The sequence below is a fragment of the Sinocyclocheilus rhinocerous genome, unplaced genomic scaffold (genome assembly GCF_001515625.1).
Source record: "Sinocyclocheilus rhinocerous isolate Xijiao unplaced genomic scaffold, SAMN03320098_v1.1 scaffold395, whole genome shotgun sequence".
NCBI lineage: Eukaryota > Metazoa > Chordata > Actinopteri > Cypriniformes > Cyprinidae > Sinocyclocheilus > Sinocyclocheilus rhinocerous.
This window is the reverse complement of record NW_015660890.1, coordinates 2,530,215-2,549,508: the sequence shown is the minus strand read 5'-3', so window position 1 is coordinate 2,549,508 and position 19,294 is coordinate 2,530,215. Positions and strand designations below refer to the sequence as shown.

General features: G+C 35.7%; 7 protein-coding genes across 10 annotated transcripts in view; 4 read left to right on the top strand and 3 right to left on the bottom strand.

Moving 5' to 3' along the window:
* The window catches only part of LOC107725962 (forkhead box protein M1-like), a 4,569-nt gene extending 2,731 nt beyond the window's left edge, over positions 1-1,838 (bottom strand). For all 3 annotated transcript variants that reach the window (XM_016535399.1, XM_016535401.1, XM_016535400.1), the window contains exons 1-3: positions 1,700-1,838; positions 587-993; positions 370-509 (exon numbers count right to left, since the gene is read on the bottom strand). In XM_016535399.1, the coding sequence (XP_016390885.1) occupies positions 370-509; positions 587-956 (510 nt within the window). In that variant the 5' untranslated portion in view covers positions 957-993; positions 1,700-1,838. The remainder of the gene's footprint in view (positions 1-369; positions 510-586; positions 994-1,699) is intronic.
* Positions 1,839-2,776: 938 nt separating this feature from the next.
* Positions 2,777-5,934, top strand: LOC107725950 (peroxisome assembly protein 26-like). The gene is made up of 5 exons (XM_016535382.1): positions 2,777-3,082; positions 3,170-3,316; positions 4,913-5,232; positions 5,360-5,506; positions 5,596-5,934. Exons 1-5 carry the CDS (start codon positions 2,877-2,879, stop codon positions 5,697-5,699), a joined length of 924 nt encoding a protein of 307 aa, XP_016390868.1. The 5' UTR covers positions 2,777-2,876; the 3' UTR covers positions 5,700-5,934.
* A 485-nt stretch (positions 5,935-6,419) lies between these two features.
* LOC107725967 (ubl carboxyl-terminal hydrolase 18-like) lies at positions 6,420-9,696 on the top strand. The gene is made up of 11 exons (XM_016535404.1): positions 6,420-6,549; positions 6,626-6,727; positions 6,886-6,982; positions 7,746-7,882; positions 7,963-8,042; positions 8,146-8,280; positions 8,564-8,659; positions 8,830-8,976; positions 9,060-9,206; positions 9,300-9,349; positions 9,496-9,696. The coding sequence occupies exons 1-11, from the start codon at positions 6,444-6,446 to the stop codon at positions 9,548-9,550; spliced, it is 1,152 nt and encodes a 383-aa protein (XP_016390890.1). The 5' UTR covers positions 6,420-6,443; the 3' UTR covers positions 9,551-9,696.
* Positions 9,697-10,010: 314 nt separating this feature from the next.
* On the top strand, positions 10,011-11,356 carry lyrm5a (LYR motif containing 5a). Of its 2 annotated transcripts, none has more exons than XM_016535396.1 (3): positions 10,011-10,073; positions 10,320-10,403; positions 10,599-11,356. In XM_016535396.1, the coding sequence occupies exons 2-3, from the start codon at positions 10,359-10,361 to the stop codon at positions 10,809-10,811; spliced, it is 258 nt and encodes an 85-aa protein (XP_016390882.1). In that variant the 5' UTR covers positions 10,011-10,073; positions 10,320-10,358; the 3' UTR covers positions 10,812-11,356. The 2 variants fall into 2 exon arrangements, with proteins under 2 accessions (XP_016390882.1, XP_016390883.1); XM_016535397.1 differs by having other exon boundaries at positions 10,040-10,069.
* Positions 11,357-11,544: 188 nt separating this feature from the next.
* Positions 11,545-12,878, bottom strand: LOC107725900 (sodium-coupled monocarboxylate transporter 1-like). Its single transcript, XM_016535318.1, has 5 exons — positions 12,868-12,878; positions 12,675-12,784; positions 12,535-12,602; positions 12,366-12,452; positions 11,545-11,774 (listed from the first exon to the last, which is right to left on the bottom strand). The coding sequence occupies exons 1-5, from the start codon at positions 12,876-12,878 to the stop codon at positions 11,553-11,555; spliced, it is 498 nt and encodes a 165-aa protein (XP_016390804.1). The 3' UTR covers positions 11,545-11,552.
* Positions 12,879-13,488: 610 nt separating this feature from the next.
* Positions 13,489-15,903, bottom strand: LOC107725899 (sodium-coupled monocarboxylate transporter 1-like). The gene is made up of 4 exons (XM_016535317.1): positions 15,900-15,903; positions 14,955-15,040; positions 14,032-14,186; positions 13,489-13,636 (listed from the first exon to the last, which is right to left on the bottom strand). Exons 1-4 carry the CDS (start codon positions 15,901-15,903, stop codon positions 13,489-13,491), a joined length of 393 nt encoding a protein of 130 aa, XP_016390803.1.
* Positions 15,904-15,912: 9 nt separating this feature from the next.
* LOC107725898 (small subunit processome component 20 homolog) overlaps positions 15,913-19,294 on the top strand; it is a 30,151-nt gene continuing 26,769 nt past the window's right edge. The window contains 8 exon segments of the mRNA XM_016535316.1: positions 15,913-16,090; positions 16,336-16,416; positions 16,538-16,604; positions 17,215-17,347; positions 17,421-17,609; positions 18,367-18,448; positions 18,533-18,670; positions 18,747-18,902. Of these exon segments, the coding sequence (XP_016390802.1) occupies positions 16,040-16,090; positions 16,336-16,416; positions 16,538-16,604; positions 17,215-17,347; positions 17,421-17,609; positions 18,367-18,448; positions 18,533-18,670; positions 18,747-18,902 (897 nt within the window). The 5' untranslated portion in view covers positions 15,913-16,039.

Sequence of the window (19,294 nt, the reverse complement as noted above, 5' to 3'; positions counted from 1 at the left end):
TATTATGTGAACAAAAACTTTTATTTTGGATGCGATTAATCACGATTAATCGTTTGACGGCACTTTGAATATTTATATATTTTTTTATATATATATATATATATATATATATAAATGATATTCCCCCCCCACACACATTTCTTTTAATATTTATTCAAGTTCATATAGTTTTTTTTATTTACAAAAATTAAACAAAAAATCATAAATTAGAAATAAAGATATGCATGTTTTTTCTCTATTTTTTCCTTCCTCTTGTGATACGGCATGGCAGGCCACATCAAAAAGCCAACTTTTAGGCATCTCTGATCTCTAATGTGCATTTAGAAAATAGGGTGAATTTAATTTCATGCCGACTTTAACGTTGTGTACCTGATGACAGTCACTTGGATTGTCCTTGCTGGTGCATTTTTGGTTTGACTCCGATCCGAGCCCATCAGAGCTCATTTTTCCCAGCCACTGGATGTTGGTCAGACTGTCATCAAGCGGGAAGCACTCCGTCTCCTTTTTCACTGATATCACAGCAAAGAACATTTCAGAAAACACATTTTTCAGAACATCAACAAGCTCAGTCTGTCACATCCCTCACCTTTCTTGAGATCACCCTTGGGTTCTGTAGATAGACACCCGAGGGTTTTGCTCTCCTCCAAACTGGTGCTGCCACTGAGCAGGATGAACTTGTTTCGGCCCTGAGGGCCACACTCCTTGCCTTTGGCCGTCAGGGCGCTGATGACGCTCTGCAGATCGGCTGCTTTCGGGATCACCACCACCTGAGTGTCCGGCATGGTGGGGTGGTCCATCATGCGGATGCCATCGGGGAAGCAGCGGGTGGTGGACGGGGTCAGGGTGGCCTTGCAGCGCGGCCCATCGGCCTCATCGCACCCTGCATCAGATTCACTCTTCTGAAATGGCAGCTTCCTCCTCTTCAGGATGATGGGTCTCCTTGGGCTCTCTCTCATTGTTTGCTCACAGCAAAAAGGTCCGGCTGATGACTGTCTGCATATAAAACACATAATAGGTCATATTTACATCTAACTTAAAAGTTTTTTTTGTCCTAAATACAGTACACATAGGAACTATTCAACTACAAGAAACTAACGTTAGACGCTTCGCAAGATCATTCATACAAACAATAAAATAACATACAATCTTGATTCAAAAGCAGTCTAAGTGTCAAAATAAATGCGTGCACGTAAAATATACATTAAATACGTAAAAAAATATCATATATATTTGCAGATCTTGGCCAAATATACCGATAGGAAGGTCTGTTGATAAACGACTTTTTTGTCTAACGACTCTTGAATGACGATTTTAGTTCTAGAATATAAAATACCGTTACAAATTGATTACTTTCAATCTGACCTACTGTTATTATTGTAGTTATTATTTTTGTTTGACATATTGTTCAGAAGCAAAATATTTCGTCAAAGGCAGGTTTGTAAAATATTTGTGTAAAAAAATAAAAGTGCTTTTATTTTTTTACAATGATCTCATCGCGTTCATCGTCGTTTTAATACACATTAGAGTTGTTGTAGTCTTAATATTTAATATAATTAAAACAGTAAATTATTAATGTATAAACGATCTTCCTTTATTATCTGACATACGGCCTAGTGATTCGTCTATCCAACTAACCTACTGTACACGTTTAATTTATTAAAAATACAACACACATAAAATAATACGAAGCGGATCAAACCTTCATATCATGTCAGCCGTGCAGACGGTGGTTTATTGGAGTTAATCTGACAGTGTTGAGTGATAAAATGTATTTTGATGGGGGTAAATGAAAAACTCGGGTGACGGGTCCATGGACTCTTGTGCGCATTTGATGAGATTTTGAATTTTGGCGCAGAGCGGTGCAGCGCTATCACGTGATCACGCCTAGCCCAATGGCGGATAAGCATGGGCGGAGCCATCGAGCGGAGAGCGTTGCTGTTTTCTTAGGTGCAGTAAGTTGTGTTCCTTTAAGGGGCGATCGGCGGCTCCGAAATACATATTCTTTAATTTTCTACAGCGGAAACCTTCTACATTTCTTCAATAGAAAAGTGTACAGCAATCTCTGCAAGATTTAAAAAAAAATTATTCTGTTTCTGTAATTACGTACGTGTGTGACTGTGTCTGGTCCGTTGAGAAACGTGCTGAGAAAATTAACACCGTTTATGTGCCGCTTCAGCTGCGGTCTGGTTTAAATTTTACACCTGAATAGTAACACTGATGAAAAATAATAATATTGGAACTTAAAAAACACAATAAATAATATAAAAAAATTATTATTATTTGAACTCATCCTACCTGACCAATCAAAACGACATCCGGGCCACCAAGCCCCGCCTCTTGTGGTATTCCATTGCTAGGCTACCCAACATTCAATCAGTTTCTATTTCTCCGGGAGGAACTGAAGTGTGTGAATGGGGGACGAACTTTCCCCACAAACCTCAGTCAGACGGTTTATCAGTGCCTTTGTCAAATTTATATGGTCCAAAGAAAAAATACAATGCGATTGAGAAGAAATAAAAAGCGATGCGTGAGTATCAGTTAAGGTTTTCATTGCATGCCATGTATTTTATCAACACGCGAACTTTCTCCATAGTACGGCTACCATGTCTCACTAACAAACATACGATAAAATGCGAATGAGATGAGATCTTCTAGTATTAATGGTATTAATGCCTCTAAATGTGTCGGTAGTCAGTATCTATCTTAGAGAATTGAAAGTTTATGCCTGCATGACACTGACAGATCAGTAGTAGTAATGATTCTCTTCCTCACCTAAATTAATTAATGACATTGAGAATTCACATTGTATTATTCCCAATCATTTCTTATTTCGATATTAAGCCTGTAATGCACTAAACGCTCAGTAGCAGTCCGGTATGAGGAGCAGTTCGTCGGTGTCTCTGGCGGGCGGTCGTGGCTCGGGCTCGGTTCGGCTCAGCAGCTCACCCGCGTGTCCGGTAACCGCTCCGGTGGACGCTGCCCTTGAATATTTAATGGTAAAGAAAGACTTTCAGGCTGCTCTGGATACGTGCGAGAAAGGGCTTGAGAGTTTGGGCTCTTTTGCAGAGCAGGAGGACAGCAGGTGAGTTTTTATATATTACATGTTATAAAGAAATTATATTTTGCATTTATAGTTATTTCAAATGAAATGTTAAATCTTTCCTTACAGCTTCAAGTATGTAGAACTGAAAGCAGCATTGACTATAGTGGGGATTCAGGCATTGGCGGAGCTCAATCAGTGGCGTGGAGTTCTGCAATGGGTTTTGCAGCAGTATGGAGAAACAGAGAAAATTCCTGCAAAGATTATCCAAATGTGGTCAGAAGAATCGGCATTAATCTCACAAATTACATTAACCCTAAAAAGCGCAAAACTATAAATAGACATTAGAAAATGAATTTATTGCTATTTTCCATCTTATCGGAACTCAAATAATACAATTTCATGATTTTTTATTTTTAATTATTTTAATGTTTGTATCCCCCAGGATACGTCACCCCTTTGGGGATATAAATTAACTGAAAACAGAACACTTGTTTATCAATGCTTGTTACAACATGGTTGTAATTCCTGAATGCTTTGATTTGGAATAAGGTTGGTTTCTTTTTAAAGAAGACACAAACCAGATTATTGCTGAAGTCAATGGGTTTTGCAGCAGTATGGAGAAACAGAGAAAATTCCTGCAAAGATTATCCAAATGTGGTCAGAAGAATCGGCATTAATCTCACAAATTACATTAACCCTAAAAAGCGCAAAACTATAAATAGACATTAGAAAATGAATTTATTGCTATTTTCCATCTTATCGGAACTCAAATAATACAATTTCATTATTTTTTATTTTTTATTATTTTAATGTTTGTATCCCCCAGGATACGTCACCCCTTTGGGGATATAAATTCACTGAAAACAGAACACTTGTTTATCAATGCTTGTTACAACATGGTTGTAATTCCTGAATGCTTTGATTTGGAATAAGGTTGGTTTCTTTTTAAAGAAGACACAAACCAGATTATTGCTGAAGTTAAAGCATTTTAAAAAAAGGAAGCATAAAAAAGTTATAAAAGTTTTAAGTTTACAGTAAAGATAATGTATATTATTTTTATATTTTATATAAAATAAATATTTTATAAAATATGTTGCACTCTAAAACTGCTATAAAATCAAAACCAAGTTATGTTCTAAATTGGAAGTTGATATCACAAAAATTGTGGTTCTTGTGATTTTGTTTGGGCGCTATACCAAAAATAACCATTGGGTTACACCCAAACTCTTTTTTGATACAGTTTTCTGTCACAGTATCACTTCTATTATAAAACAGTTACCAAATATGGAACCTTGACTGCCAGACCTTTCCAATGATATGCATTTTGTCAAGATTACAAAACGTATTGATTTTCTGAAACACAAGCTACAAAATCACAGTCTATATATATGTTTTTATATCTTGATTTATACCCCTAAAAGGGCAACGTATCCCCTGAGATGCAAACATTTAGAGACAGATTACAAAAAATGTAAGCACTTAATTCATAAGATTTCAATGTAAACCTAATGCTGAACAACAGCTTTTTAAACAAGTACGTCCCATCTAACAAGTATAAATAATATGTGAACTAGATCAACTTTTATCGGAGGGTGAGTAGATTTCCCACTACAGGCGGCCATGCAGTTTTAAATGCTGCCCGTGAGCTAAACAAAGAATGGAGAAACAAGTCACCCCATCTAAATATTCACAACAAACACCCTTTCTAAATGAAACCAAGAAATAAGACCTACACTTTCACTGTTTCTCCCCACAGCTTCTCAAATGTTTGTATACCCCAGCATACGTTGCCCCTTTTAGGGTTAAACAGCACTTGAATGTGGGTGAACACACTTCATCACTCCTAATGCTATATAAACCGTTTCACAGCATTCTTCTCTATGTCAAAGTGGATGAGCGGGCCGTGATGAAGGATGCGGTCTGTGATTGGCTGCACTGCTCTGGTAACATGAGCCAGTCAGGGTTCAGCTCTGTGGCTGAGCTGTATTTCCTCCACATACTGGTGCCGATGGGTCACACGGCTGAAGCTCTGGAGATGCTGGAGACTGATGTGGGTCGGCTGGCCTTCACTGATGAACAGAGGCAAGCAGCTCGGAGTTTGGTAGACATTCAGAATGAGAAAAATGCAACATCATCCTCTACAAATCCTGAATCTGTAGCTGTGACGACAACTTGTGCTTCAAAAAAAGGTGACTTTCTTTTATTAATGTGCTTAAAGTCAAAAATGGCAATGTAATTTGATTCTTCAAACTATATGATTGATGAGGAGATCATTTTATTGTAGAATTGATAATGGATGCAGTTTGTGATTTACAGATAAACTGACTCAGCGGCTGACTTCCATGATGAGGTTGTTATACCGAGGTCTTTCAGTAGCCAGTGTGAGAATCAGATCCATCTCTCTGCGCAGAGTTTTCCTGGCTTTAATATTGCTGTATCTTCTTCTCGTCCGTATAGACCCGGGTAAGAGATCCGCTGGCCATTTTTATGCAATGCATCCTCAATAATTACTTTAATTAATGATCTTTTTTCTGCTATTTCTCCACTCTCAGCTCTTCCCTCAGCTTTCCCATGGCTGCTCCGCCTGCATGGACTCCTTCAGCAGACGTGGAACACCATGTTTAGACCTTATTACAGAGCCAACAGCCGGAGTTAGAGTTTTAATGGAGTTATCCTGGAACTAACTGTGAAACAATGTTGCCACCCCTGATTTGTAATACTTAATACATCCTGTGTTTGTCATGGGCATCTCTTATTGCTGCATTTACTTATTATAGATAAAAAAAAAATCACTGAATTATATCAAACTACTGATAGCCTATTTAAAATGGATGGTATCCTGGAGAGAAGTATTTCATGCAGATCAAATGTAATTTAATTATATAATAAATGTGTAAATATGTTTTTGAATGTATGAGTTCATGTGGATCTGCTTCAGACACAGTATGTAAATTATATAAACAACTATTTATTGTACATCACACTGAATAGTCACGGTTAAGACTAGTATTAAGTTTTATTTGTTATATTTATTAAGTTAATATGTACTTTTAAAATGCACTTTTAGTAAGAATGAGAACAACAGAGGTTTTTATCTGGGATATTAACTAAAATTAAAACAATTTTTTGTGATTTAAAATGAATGTCAACTAAAAAAACAAACAAACATGTTTTGTATCTGCTAGTTGCCAAGGCAACATTTCTCATTTTTATTTTAAGGTGAAGAAAATAACTAAAACTAATAAATAAAAATTAATACAGACATATTTGTAAAAACAAACACTAATAAAAAAATGAATAATAAAAATAGTAATAATAATGATTCAATCATGTTTGTTAATAATAACAATACTAAGTCATTCTGAACCGGGTGTTAGTTTCGTATCTGTGATAGAAACTGATGCGTGAATTGAAAGTGAAAGTAAAATCAGCTGTTTCTGTTTATGTCTGTATGAAACTCATTGTTATGCTACGAGCAAAACGGGAGCTGGAGTATCTTAAAGAGGGTAAATATTTCGTCAGCTTAGTTTGATTTTCTATAACCAATACGCAGATTAATGTGGACACAGCAGGTTTCCACAGATACAACACTGAGAAGCGTTTGCAGTCGTATATGTCTGTGGATGGGGAAGTATTGGAGTAAAATGGCTCGACTATACTACTGCTCCGCATCATTGGATTATGGTAGGTCATCAGAGACTTGCATCTATCATATCACATATTTTTTATAAAAAAAATACTGCTACTGTAACTACTGTCATTTCAGTCTTTTGAACCATTTTTGAAGTTTATCCAGAAATGCTGGAACTAATAATGATCTTAAATATGATCTAATGTTTCAGAAGTGAGGGGCCTTTTAAACTACAGTCTGTCCTGCTGTGTTAATGCTTTGCTTCAGTCCTTTTCTGCCACCACTGAACTCCTGGACATACTGAACAAGTAAAGCACTATTGTCTTTTGAATAAGCTGCATAATTGAGACTAGCCATGCTTAATTTGGACATCCAGAAATCTGTTCTGAACAGATTTGGGAAAATTTAGCATTACATCACGTGCTCATCAATGGATCCTCTGCAGTGAATGGGTGCCATCAGAATGAGAAACCAAACAGCTGATAAAAACATCTCATAATACTCACGACTTCAGTCTGTCATTTAACATCTTGTGAAGTGAAATGCTGTGTGTTTGTGAGAAACAAATCCATCATTAAAGCATTACGAGTCTATAATCTATAATAACGCTTCCTCTGGTGAAAAAGTCCATCTCCTGAAGTCCTCTAACATCAAAATCCATCGACATATTTGTGTAGAACTGTTTTGTACTGTTTTCCTTTCTTGACCTGTGCATATTTCACGCCTGATTCTGACGAGACAACTTTTTTTTTTCCCCCACTTGAGAAAGCAATATTATGGATAGAGGACTCAAACAAACAGTTTTTTCACTTCGCAAGATATTAACTGATGGACTGAAGTCATGTGGATTACTTGTGGATTATTGTGATGTTTTTTATCAGCTGTTTGGACTCTCATTCTGACGGCACCCATTCACTGCAGAGGATCCATTAGTGAGCAAATGATGAAACTCTGAATTTCTCCAAATCTGTTCCGATGAAGAAACAAACTCATCTACAACTTGGATAGCCTAAAGGTGTGAGTAAATTTTCAACTATTTTTTTCATTTTTGGGTGAACTCTTCCTTTAAAGATGGCATCCATCAGATGGGACTGGTGAGAGGAACGTCCCACTGCAGTTGAGGAACGCCCTGGAAGCCATGAGGGACAAATCACATCCTGTTCCACACAAAGACTTCCTCAATTGCCTCTACCATCAAGCCATCCGACGTATGCCTCATATCACCCTAAAATCTTATACTTATGGAAATAATGTCACTCAGTGGTGTCATTCTGTCATTCTGCTGTAGCATCCACTCAACAAGATGCAGATGAAATATTCCACATCGTCCTAAATCTCAGTCAGAAGCAGATGTCTGATGCTGCTGTGGTGGGGTTTCATTAAAAATAGATGCACAGATTTTGTTCAGTATACTGTCAGTGTAAATGAGAATAATCAGTTATGTTAACTCTTTATCTGTTTACTCTTTCAGGCTCAGGAAATCCGCAGTCTCTATGAGATAAAGGTAGAGACCCAGGTGGTGTGTTCAAAGTGCAAATTCATTCACGGAGTGCCCAGCTCTCTTTTCAGCCTTCCTTTGGCAATCTGTGAAAGAGAAAACACCCTGGTAAATAATTGAAAGGAAAATTTAAAGGAAAAAAAAATTCTTCTGTTGAACACAAAAGAAGATACTTTGAAGAATGTTGGTAACCAATCAGGGGAAGCCATTGATTTCTATATTATGGACAAAAATACTATGGAGGTCAATGGCTACCAGCAACTGTTTGGTTACCAACATTGTTGAATCTACATTCATTTTTAGTCATTGTGCATCAGTAATGCTAATGCACATTGTAATGTAGAAGATCTTGAGCTAATCATGCTTTATTATTCTTCCTTATGTTCTTTAGGAAAGCTGCATCAAGTCTTTTTTCAAGCTACAAAAGCTGCCGGACAGCGAGAAGTTTTACTGTGACCGGTGTGATGAAAAGCAGCCGTGCACTCATGTGTGTGCTTTATTTGTTATTATCTAATAGTATAATCTTTCATAAATTTCGATGGTTTGTTTTTATGTGGTAATATAGCAAATCCAAGTAAGATTTATCTTGATTTCAGCACATAGTGCAGTGCATTGTAAGTTAATTGTTTTTATTTTGTATTTATTTTTGGCATGTAGGAAGTGAAACTTGCCTCATTGCCTCCGATTCTGTGTGTCCACTTGAAAAGATTCAGAAACGATGGTTTCACCAGGAAACTCTCCAACAAAGTCACCTTTCTTGAAAGATTCAGCACTGGCATTTTTGCTGCAGGACAATCAGAAAATGTATGTTTAGCATATATTTAGTAAAGAACTCTGCAGTCATAGTAATATTGTCATATGCTTGATTTGTTGTATGCTTGTTTTAGGCTGATTGTCTCAAGGCTGATGAGTATTACAGTCTCTATGCAGTAGTAGTGCACATAGGAACTGCCATGTTTGGTCACTGCACTGCTTTCATCAGATCAAATCAGGACGAGATGTGGTATTATGCTGATGACCACCGCGTGCGACCAGTAAGAGATAGTGGCTGATTTAACTAGTATCTGAAATAGTTAAGACTGAAATGTAACTGATATTGATGTGTAATTATTTTATTTATCATATAGTCCACATGGGCAGAAGTGCAGGACACATATGGAGGGTTCCATCGGTATGGGTATGTTAAACATCAATCATTCTAAACTTATATAGCTTCTCACAGGCACTTCAAAGGAAAGCAAAACAAAAATGCAAATCTTTTAAATAATTACTTTATTCTTTAATCTTCCAGGTTTTAATTATAATTTTGCATGCTGTTTTTAGAGGCACAGCCTACTTGCTTCTGTACAGGAAGAAGAGCTGGAATTCATCTGGATAACTGTTGGGTACACTGCAGCGCTTGATGAACACTATATGAATTAATGCAGAGAATATTCCAAGATTAGGACCAACGTCTATTTATATTTTGGGTGTAAGTATGAAGAAAGATGTTAAAGAATGTAAACCAGTATATTTTCATGTTGATTGGGGTTTATATAGGATAGTATTTTGTGTAGGATTGTGCTATTTTGCCAGAGAATGTTTTGTGAAATGTAAGGATATTGTTAAATAAAAAAACAAATGTTTTGAAATAATGTCGTCTTTTATCTCAAGTTCTTACTTTTCTGTAAAGCTCTAATGTAAAAACACTGTGCAAAAATACAATGTTTAAAAAGGTTTACAGGACACGTACTTGACTGGTTCAAAGCCACAAGGAGACTTTTATTCTGAAACATGCAAAGACGAAACCTGGCTTTTATTTTGAGAAGCCATCGCGCTTTGTGACTTTTATTTTGGAAAGCATCCATACCATGGCATTTTCCCCGCACGTCCTGGTAAACGCCTCCGTTATGATCTTGTAGGTGAGCAAACGTTGTCATAAACCATATTTCTTACAAGAAAACTTTACTACCCAGCTGAAGATTACTTTATCCATTCAATAAATCGGGTTTTAGCATCTTAATAATCTATAAAGTACGACAATACAATATGAGGAGAATTATATTTGAGGAGAATTTCAGTCCACATTTTTTTTGTGTGTTGCATGCTATTAAACATAATAGGCAATGCATTGTGGTGTATTATTGTTTGTTCTCCGTTTGTTTTAGGTTCATTGTCTGCCTCAGGATAAAAAGAGAGACATTAAAATGAGTAATCCACTGAGAGGTGAAGTTATAAGATTGTACAGAAATGTAAGAAGCATTTTCTGCTTTCTTTTTTCATCTGTTCTTTTCATATGAAATGTTGTCCAGTGATACTTTATGTCATCCTTTACTGGACATAACATTGCATGGCAGCCAAGTCACAAAATAAACAAACAGAAAGAAGAAATGTAAAATTGTACTGCTGACTATCCATTGCTTGGGTAATGCATTTCTTTTTTACAGCTTCTGTATCTTGGACGGGAATATCCAAAAGGCACTACATACTTCAGGGAGCGTCTGAAAGCAGCTTTCATGAAGAACAAAGATGTCACAGATCCTGAGAAAATCAAAAAGCTGGTTGACCGTGGAGAGTTTGTGATCAAAGAACTCGAGGCGCTTTACTTCCTCAGGAAATACAGAGCAATGAAGAAACGCTACTATGAACCAGAGCATTAATCGATGTCTCTGTCACACGTGCCAGACTGTACAGTATATATGTCAAAGGTTAAATCCTTATTTTCTGTACATTTCTGAATGTCTGTTTTTGATGTGTTGCACTATAACCGATTTGGACATAATCCTTTATTTTTACTACTTTTAAGTCCTTGTTAAATTTACAGTAGACAGTTATTTGTAATGACAAGTACATATGCATGTATATTTAAAGACATTTCAGTTTTATGCTGTTCTAAGCAGATGTTTGTGTAGACAGCTCTACATCACAGAAAGCAAAGTTGTTTTTTCCAAAGGATTTGTCCAGCTCCTGCACCAGGTCAAACTTTCCTGCACTACCGGAAACCTTTTAGTGCCAATAATTGAAAATGATAAAAGTGATGGGAATAGTGTGAGTATATTTGTACATGTATATTTGTATATATGCGTGCATTAAAGAATATACTCACTTTTGCTTTGAGTACATTGTAGGCTTTGTAGAAGGTGAGGTCTTCTTTTGATATCGTAAGCCCAGACTGCACTTTCATCTGTCTGCCGCCTTGGAGAGAAACTTAGAAAACACCAGTTACTTTGAACAATGACAGCAGAGTGCTTCACATATCAGAATGTCGCATACCTGAAAGTATGCTGCTGACAACGAGACCCACAGTGATGACTGTCACAGTCCCCAATGGGCCAAAGTACAGGTATGAGAGCAAGTACCAATTATCAGCCAGGAAAGGCCTGAGAAGAAATGGATCCTGTTTATGTACCAGCCAATAGATTTTGATTCAACTGATTTCCGCAAACCCACCTTTCTAGATTTTCCTCTGTGTTTGCAGTCCAGTTAGTGCTGCCTGAGAATTTACAGCTGTGTGTCACCAGAGCCAACGGTCTGCTGTTCTCTGGTCGTGGAGGGTATATCTGTGCCCTGATGCACACCCACAGTGACAGCACCAAACCGGATATCAACCCTGCTAAACCTCCCTAAAACAGCCACACTTTTAAAGGAATAGTTGACCTGAAATCGCTGAAAATTTTCTCAGACTCGGGCCATCTAAGATGCAGATGAGTTTGTTTCTTCATCAGAACAGATTTAGATGTCATTTAGCAATACATCACTTGCTCACGGATCCTCTGAAGTGAATGGGTACCGTCAGAATGAGAGTCCAAACAGCTGATAAAAACATCACAATAATCCACACCACTCACGTCCACTTTTCCCAGGATGAAGAATTTTTATGGATTATGAACTCATATTTTGGTCAGAAGCAATGGTTTAAAGTTAAAACTCAATGTTGGATTTGTTTCTTACAAACATGCAGCTTTTCACTTCATGTTAATTGATGGACTGGAGTCATGTTGTGGATTATTGTGATGTTTTTATCAGCTGTTTGGTCTCTCATTCTGACGGCACCCATTCACTGCAGAGGATCCATCGGTGAGCAAGCGACGTAATGCTAAATTTCTCTAAATCTGCTCTGATGAAGAAACAAACTCATCTACATCTTATGGCCCGAGGGTGAGTAAAATTTAAGCAAAATTTAATTGCATATTAAAATCTATATTTATGCAAACCTTTGCATTAGCGCAAGGAAACAGAATGCCAAGAGAAAAAAGGCCAAGTAGAGGTCCGCCAACCACTCCTGCGATACTAATAGCAGCCTGTTGAGGAACAAACAGACAGAAAATTAGGATTATTCCATTCCATCGCCCTGTAATTTCACATAATTCATCAGTAACCCACCTGTAGCATCCCTCCCATTAAAGATGCAACACCAGCCATTCTGATGCACACGGCACCATAAAACAAACCTGTGATTGGGGAATAGTAGGTGGAATCACTGATTATGCATTAATGGACTCTAAGTGAAGATATTCACTCACTCATGCCCTTTGAAGCCCAGGACAGCTGCTGTTCTGACAGACTGAGGTATGGCCGTATCAGATCTGCAATAGTTACTGCAGCCAAAGCATTTACACTGGAGGAGACTGTACTGTAGACAGTAAACATGATATAAAACATGCTCAAAAATGTTAATTTGATAAATGTGGTATGAACATTTTGTCTTTAACTCACTCACATATCATTCCATATTTTAGGTTTCTCAAAGAACCTTTCAGTGAAATTCTTAAAAGAACCGTTTTTCTTAGTGTGAAGAACATTTAAAAAATCTAAAGAAACTTTTTTTACCATAAAGAACCTGTGCAATGGAAATGTTCCATGGATGTTGAAGGATCTTTATGGAACCACAGATGCCAATAAAGAACCATTATTTCGAAGATCTTTTTGAGATGAGTGAAGATCTTGTTAACTAAATCAGTTAACTAATGTTAATAAATGAAACTATAATGTAAAGTGTTTCCTGATTTTACATTTTCTCACAATCTCACAACACTATCAGAACATTATAATAGACTTAAGAATATAGCACAAGAGTTATAGTTTAATGGTAATTTATTGTCCTTTTTTGAGTCATGCTTTAATTGTATGGCAAAGAGCTGACTGGACATTCTGCTAAATATCTTCTTTTATGTTCCACAGAATTTCATATGGGTTTGGAACGACATTATGGGTAAGTAAATGATGAATGTACCAGAGACATACTAAGTTAATGTATGAAGCAAAAACTCAGAGAAAAGTGGTTCAGATATTGCATTCCTTTTAGTGTGAATTAGAGTTTTATGATTTGTGCAGTGCTCACATTTTGGCATGGAACATGGACTTGCATGATATGTATCTCTGCACCTGAGCTTGATTGATGATACCATAGACGCTGGTCCAGAGGAACGTCCCTCCCACTGTGATGCTCCAGAAAGTGTGTCTCCTCAGAGGGTTTGGATCGAAGCTGAGAGGGTCGGACACAGCATGAGAAAGACAAGCGTTTAAAGAGATAGTCCAAGCAAAATATTCTGTCATTTACTCACCCTCATGTCGCGCTAAACTTGTATGAGTTTCTTTCTTCTGCTGAACACAAGGGAAGATATTTTGAAGAATGCTGGTAACCAAACAGTTTCGGTTCCCATTTACTTCCATTATATATTTTGACCATAAAATGGATGTCAGTGGAAGCTGAAACTGCATAGTCTCCAACATTCTTCCAACATTATCTTCTTTTGTGTTACGCTGAAGAAAGAAACTTGTACATGTTTGGAACGACATGAGGGTGAAAAAATGAATTTTTTCTCTGGACTATCCCTTTAATTATACGTTCCTGTACCTGTCAGTCATGTCATAACTTACTCCCATAGGTTGAGCCGCCCGCCCTGGGCAGAGTCACTGATGATAGTGGAGATCCCGCCCTGCAGCAGCACTGATTGGACGATGACAGCCAAGAGCCCGGCCAACATGATGCCCACCTGGAATACATCCGTCCACACCACTGCCTTCAGACCGCCCTGCCAGGGTAAAGGCACATTTGAATACATATACATTATATAAACATAAAATGCCAATTTTAGTGTTGCTACACTGTTAAAAATAAAGGTTCTTTATTGGCATCAATGTTTCTATGAAGAACCTTGAACATCCATGGAAACTTTCAAATGCAGAAAAGGTTCTTTATATTCGAAAAAGGTTCTTTAGATTTTAAAATGTTCTTCAAAATAGTTCTTCTATGGCATCACTGCAAAAACACCCTTTTGGAACCTTTATTTTTAAGAGTGTTCTGTATAATTTTAATATAGCAGGGATTCTGAAACTTTTTCGTCTGTACATCTTGTATATTTTTACTCAACTGAAATAAAATGTCAACTGAAATAAAATAAAATAAAATGTATAGAATATATATATATATATATACATTTTTTTGTTTTAGCTAGTTGCCAAGGAAACATTTGTGTTGTTTAGTTTAACTTGATGTACTAAAATAGCTAAAACGGGGGAAAAAAGAATAACTATATAGACATAAAAAAAACTAATTAAAAAACAAAAAATACTAAAACTTGAACTGAAATGAAAATGGAAAATATAAAAATAAAAACTAATTCAACATGTTAATAAAAACTTTTGTGTTTAATACTTCAGTATTTTAGTATCCCAATGAAAATGGAAAATATAAAAATAAAAACTAATTCAACATGTTAATAAAAACTTTTGTGTTTAATGGACGGAAGATACCCTGATTCCAATGACACCAATATAACACTACTCTCCTTCTAACTTACTAATGTACAGTAGAGAGTGCAGGCCACTCCGGTCGACATGACGGCACCCCAGTGATCTACACCTGTGACTGAGAAGTGAAGTACACCTGACCAGACAGCACTGTGCACTATCAAGCATACTTGTTACACCATACACTTCACAAATAAAGCCGTTTCACTCACACACTTAAAAATAGAGGTTCTTTACTGGTTCTAATGTTATTAACCTCCCAATATTACTAATCTTTTGTGTGTCTATTTATAGGTTAAATGAATACAATACAGCTTTATTAGTTGTAGAGAAAAAATGGGATATGTGGAGATAATGTTCAGCATAAAAAAAATTTGATTATGAATAATAAGTTAGTAAATGTTAAAGAAAATAACATGTACTATGAAATGTTATATTCATATTAATACATTCAGTAGTTAGTTACAGGTAAAATTTTGTCATAGTTTTGTTTTCCAGTTACCTCTAAAGTTTAAAGTCTTAAAGTTATATATATATATATATAATGTTGTCAACTTTCATAAATAACCCCAACACATTGACCAAAAATTTAAATATATATGAATATGTACGACACATTAATAATGTTTAGACATGAATATAATTTTAAATAAACTGTCAATTTTGTATATTTTATCATATATAATTAAATTAGATTTTCATATTTCTATATGTATAACTGTAATGAATAACCTTAACAAACCATTAACCAAATAAAAGTCTATACAACACATTAATAGTGTGTAGAACTTATAATTTATATTATATTTTTATATTTCTATATTATTGAATTATATATAATACAACTGATACAGACACACAAAAAAAAAACAGTTCGTAATAACTGAGGAGCTAAACTTTAAGTATCGCTCAAAATAAGATATCATCTTTCCAAAAACGCTTTTCTGAATGAAGAAGACTTTTATTTTGAAAAACAGTAAAACTCTCCACTGTACTCATAATGCGTCATTCAAGATGGTGGCCTCCTGATACGGCATGTGTATCAACAATTTCACAGCCATTGATAACGTATCTTGTATTTTAAATCACGGGATATACATAATTTCTGTATTTGGTGGTCTGATAATACATCAAAATGAAGCTCAAAGGCAAGCCCCCGTCTCATAAATCAGAAAACACTTACCGCGTAAGTTTACAGAGCAACGCATGCTGGAAACTGCTGCTCATGTTCATGCAGCGTCTGACAAACATTACCATGTTTTATTTCATATACATATCGAAACGAACTGAGTTTTGCGTATTACATATCTGTAATTTCAGTTTTAAAATGTTTAGTTGTACAATGTTGAATACACTCGTAGTTTAAATGTCTGTAAGTTTATATGTCAAATATGGCTTCTGATGCATCAAGCCTTTACCTTTATTATCCAGTTTGTCACGTTTTCTGAGAGGCTCGCAAAAGTAAACATTGATGTCATTCATCGCATTGACAGGACTGGAAGTTATGCAGAGGTATGATTCTTGAAGATCACTTAGTATTTTTTTTATGTCAGATAGTTTATCTATTTTATAGCAATGTTGTATTAATGTTATTAATGTGTATATAGTGAATTCTGCTGCTTTATTTTCTCAGGAGGTAGAAACCTATTTTTATGAAGCACTATTAAAATGGAAAGACTTGAATTTGACAGAACACTTCAGTGAGTAACATGTTTTGTGTCTGTTTAAAATGGCAATATATGCTGTATATCATGAGGATATTTTACATACTATGAATTTATTTTGTGTTCTATATGTCTTGTATATTGTCACGCTCTGTCAAGGTTGTTGTAGTTATTATATAACATTATAATATATAACAACAATAGATAAAACCTTAAAAAACATTTTCATTACTTGAAATGAAATAAACATTAGTGGAAGTGAAATATATTTAAAAACGTAAACTTATTTTATTTAAGCTAGTTGCCAAAAACAATTCTTATGTTCATATTGTTTAACTTAAGGTACTAAAAAATAAAAAAACTATATAGATGTTTAAAAATATGTTATAAAATTAACAAAAAAACAACAATTACTAAAATAAAAATGGAAAATATTATAAAATTAACAAAAAAACAACAACAATTACTAAAATAAAATTGGAAAATATTATAAAATTAACAAAAAAATCAACGATTACTAAAAATAATAAAAGTGGAAAATATATATATATAAAAAAAAGATGTATAAAAACTCTTAATTGTATCTCAGTGCTACTAAAATAACAGGTTACTCTGATGTATGTTAATTTAATCTTCTGTTCTACAGAGAAGTTTTTTCAAGAGGTGTCAAGCAAGAGTCAGTCATTCAACATGCTGGTGTTTCACCAAAACGCTATGGTGGAGAGTTTGAAGACCCACCTGTCAGTGAAGAACAGCATGGCTTTCCAGCCTCTTCTAGAGTGAGTTCCTCTTAGTCTTTTCTTTGTAATAAACAGGCAGATGATGTTACGTTAACCTCACTATTAATTTCAGTCTTGTATTTCAGCTGGCTCGTGATCTCCAGATGGACTTTTACCCTTACTTCTGCGACTTCTTCGTCATCATCACGTCTATACTGGAAACACAAGACACTGAGGTGTTGGAATGGACCTTCACATGTCTGTCATACCTGTACAAATACCTGTGGAGGATGATGGTGAAGGATATGGACACGATATACAGGTGAGAAGTGGCAGATAATATGAGTTAAGTAGAAATAAACCCTAGCAGATTATATTCTAGTTTAAATACTTTTCTGTCAGACCTATGGAAGCTTATTTCTGCCATGTAATAAAAATAGAACAATTGTGACTTTTTATCTCACGGTTGCAAGTTTATATCTCACAATTCAGACTTTTTCTCTCAGAATTGCAAGTTTATATTTCACAATTATGAGTAATGAACTGGTAATTGTGAGTTTATATATCGCAATTATGACTTTTTTCTTAGAATTCTGAGTTTACATCTTGCAATTTTGGCTTTTTTTTCTCTAAAAATTGAGTTTACATCTCGCAATTCTGATTTTTTTTTCTCAGAATTGAATTACATTTCACAATTTAGTTTTTGTTGTTTACACTGCAGAATAAAAATAAAATAAAAATGTAATTGTGATATCTTTATTTTTTTGTAATTGCAGGTTTATCTCTCACAATTCACAGATTTATAGCTCACAATTCTGATTTGTAGCTCACAATTCTGATTTTTAGCTCACAATTCTGAGTTCTAACTTGCAATTCTGAGTTTGTCTCCTAATTCTGAATTCTTCATGTCTCACACAATTATGCCTTTTTTCTTCATAATTGCAAGAAAAATAGTCAAAATTGTGAGATAAAGTCACAATAATGGAAATAAGCTTCCATAAAAGTATGTTTACATTCTCGGTCATAATTTGTAGAATTATAATAATATAATTTCTCACTCTTTTGCTTTTCTAATCTAGTCTTTACAGTAAACTTCTGGCGCACAAAAAGGAACACATCCGCAACTTTGCTGCTGAGAGCTTCTCTTTTTTGATGAGAAAGGTGAGGCTTTACATCTCCGGTTATTTTTACCATGTCTTCGGTGTTGTGTCGGTAAAGCTAACACTTCTCTCTCATGTCCCACAGGTGTCCGATTATGATGCTCTCTTCACACTCATGTTCTCCGACCTGTCTGAGAGTCCTCAGAAGGCTAGAGGAGCAGGTCAGCTGATCTTTGAGATGTGTCAAGGAGTCTGTAACATGTTCCAATCCTGTGCCACTAAGGTGAGATCACATCACTGAAAACCAAACACATCACACAATTAAGTGTGTCAGTGATTAACAGGACTGCTGTTCTCAGGCTCTTCCAGTGGTGTTGCAGAAACTTGGCCCTGCAGCCGGTCAGGACGTTGATTTGCCTTGGGATTCAGTAAAAGAAGCTCTGGATCACATGGCTGAGTCTTCAGCCAACTATGTTGACAAAGAGTACCTGCTGGTCCTGTGGGACTCCTTACAAGTAAGAAAACGTTTTTTTTTGTATCTCAAAATGAAGTTTGTTTGACAGTTGTTGTAGAATTTTCCTTGTTCAAAATAAATTGCTAAAGAGGTTTTGAAGCCAGTAGACTTTATTGATCAAACAACAAAGCCGAGTTACAGTTTGCAAAGGTAACTCCCGAATGTCTTTTCTACACAGATATATATATGCCTGGAGTTGGTTACATAATTCCATATATGTATTGTTGTATTTTTAGGCAGGTGTTTCTTACCATATGTAGAATGATCAATAGCTGTCATGTATATTTCTAGGTCCTGAACAGATTCTTTCCATATATGCAGGGTCTTCAAGTTTTAAATAGTTCACTCAGTTCTTTCACTGCAGCTTTTAACCCACAGTTACTACACATAGTC

Excerpts from the sequence above, each read along its gene's own strand:
- lyrm5a (XM_016535396.1), top strand. The coding sequence starts at position 10,359 with ATGAGTAATCCACTGAGAGGTGAAGTTATAAGATTGTACAGAAAT. Across the intron at positions 10,404-10,598 it reads TTATAAGATTGTACAGAAAT|CTTCTGTATCTTGGACGGGA; the intron begins GTAAGAAGCATT and ends TCTTTTTTACAG.
- LOC107725900 (XM_016535318.1), bottom strand. Across the intron at positions 12,603-12,674 it reads CTGGGCTTCAAAGGGCATGA|GTTTGTTTTATGGTGCCGTG; the intron begins GTGAGTGAATAT and ends CCCCAATCACAG. Across the intron at positions 11,775-12,365 it reads TTCCTTGCGCTAATGCAAAG|GGAGGTTTAGCAGGGTTGAT; the intron begins GTTTGCATAAAT and ends TGGCTGTTTTAG.
- LOC107725967 (XM_016535404.1), top strand. The coding sequence starts at position 6,444 with ATGCGTGAATTGAAAGTGAAAGTAAAATCAGCTGTTTCTGTTTATGTC. Across the intron at positions 8,043-8,145 it reads AGATGTCTGATGCTGCTGTG|GCTCAGGAAATCCGCAGTCT; the intron begins GTGGGGTTTCAT and ends TTACTCTTTCAG. Across the intron at positions 8,977-9,059 it reads CTGCAGGACAATCAGAAAAT|GCTGATTGTCTCAAGGCTGA; the intron begins GTATGTTTAGCA and ends TGCTTGTTTTAG.
- LOC107725950 (XM_016535382.1), top strand. The coding sequence starts at position 2,877 with ATGAGGAGCAGTTCGTCGGTGTCTCTGGCGGGCGGTCGTGGCTCGGGC. Across the intron at positions 3,317-4,912 it reads GCAAAGATTATCCAAATGTG|CATTCTTCTCTATGTCAAAG; the intron begins GTCAGAAGAATC and ends ACCGTTTCACAG. Across the intron at positions 5,507-5,595 it reads TCTCGTCCGTATAGACCCGG|CTCTTCCCTCAGCTTTCCCA; the intron begins GTAAGAGATCCG and ends CTCCACTCTCAG.
- LOC107725899 (XM_016535317.1), bottom strand. Across the intron at positions 14,187-14,954 it reads GCACTCTCTACTGTACATTA|GGCGGTCTGAAGGCAGTGGT; the intron begins GTAAGTTAGAAG and ends TTACCCTGGCAG. Across the intron at positions 13,637-14,031 it reads GGGCGGCTCAACCTATGGGA|CTTCGATCCAAACCCTCTGA; the intron begins GTAAGTTATGAC and ends CGACCCTCTCAG.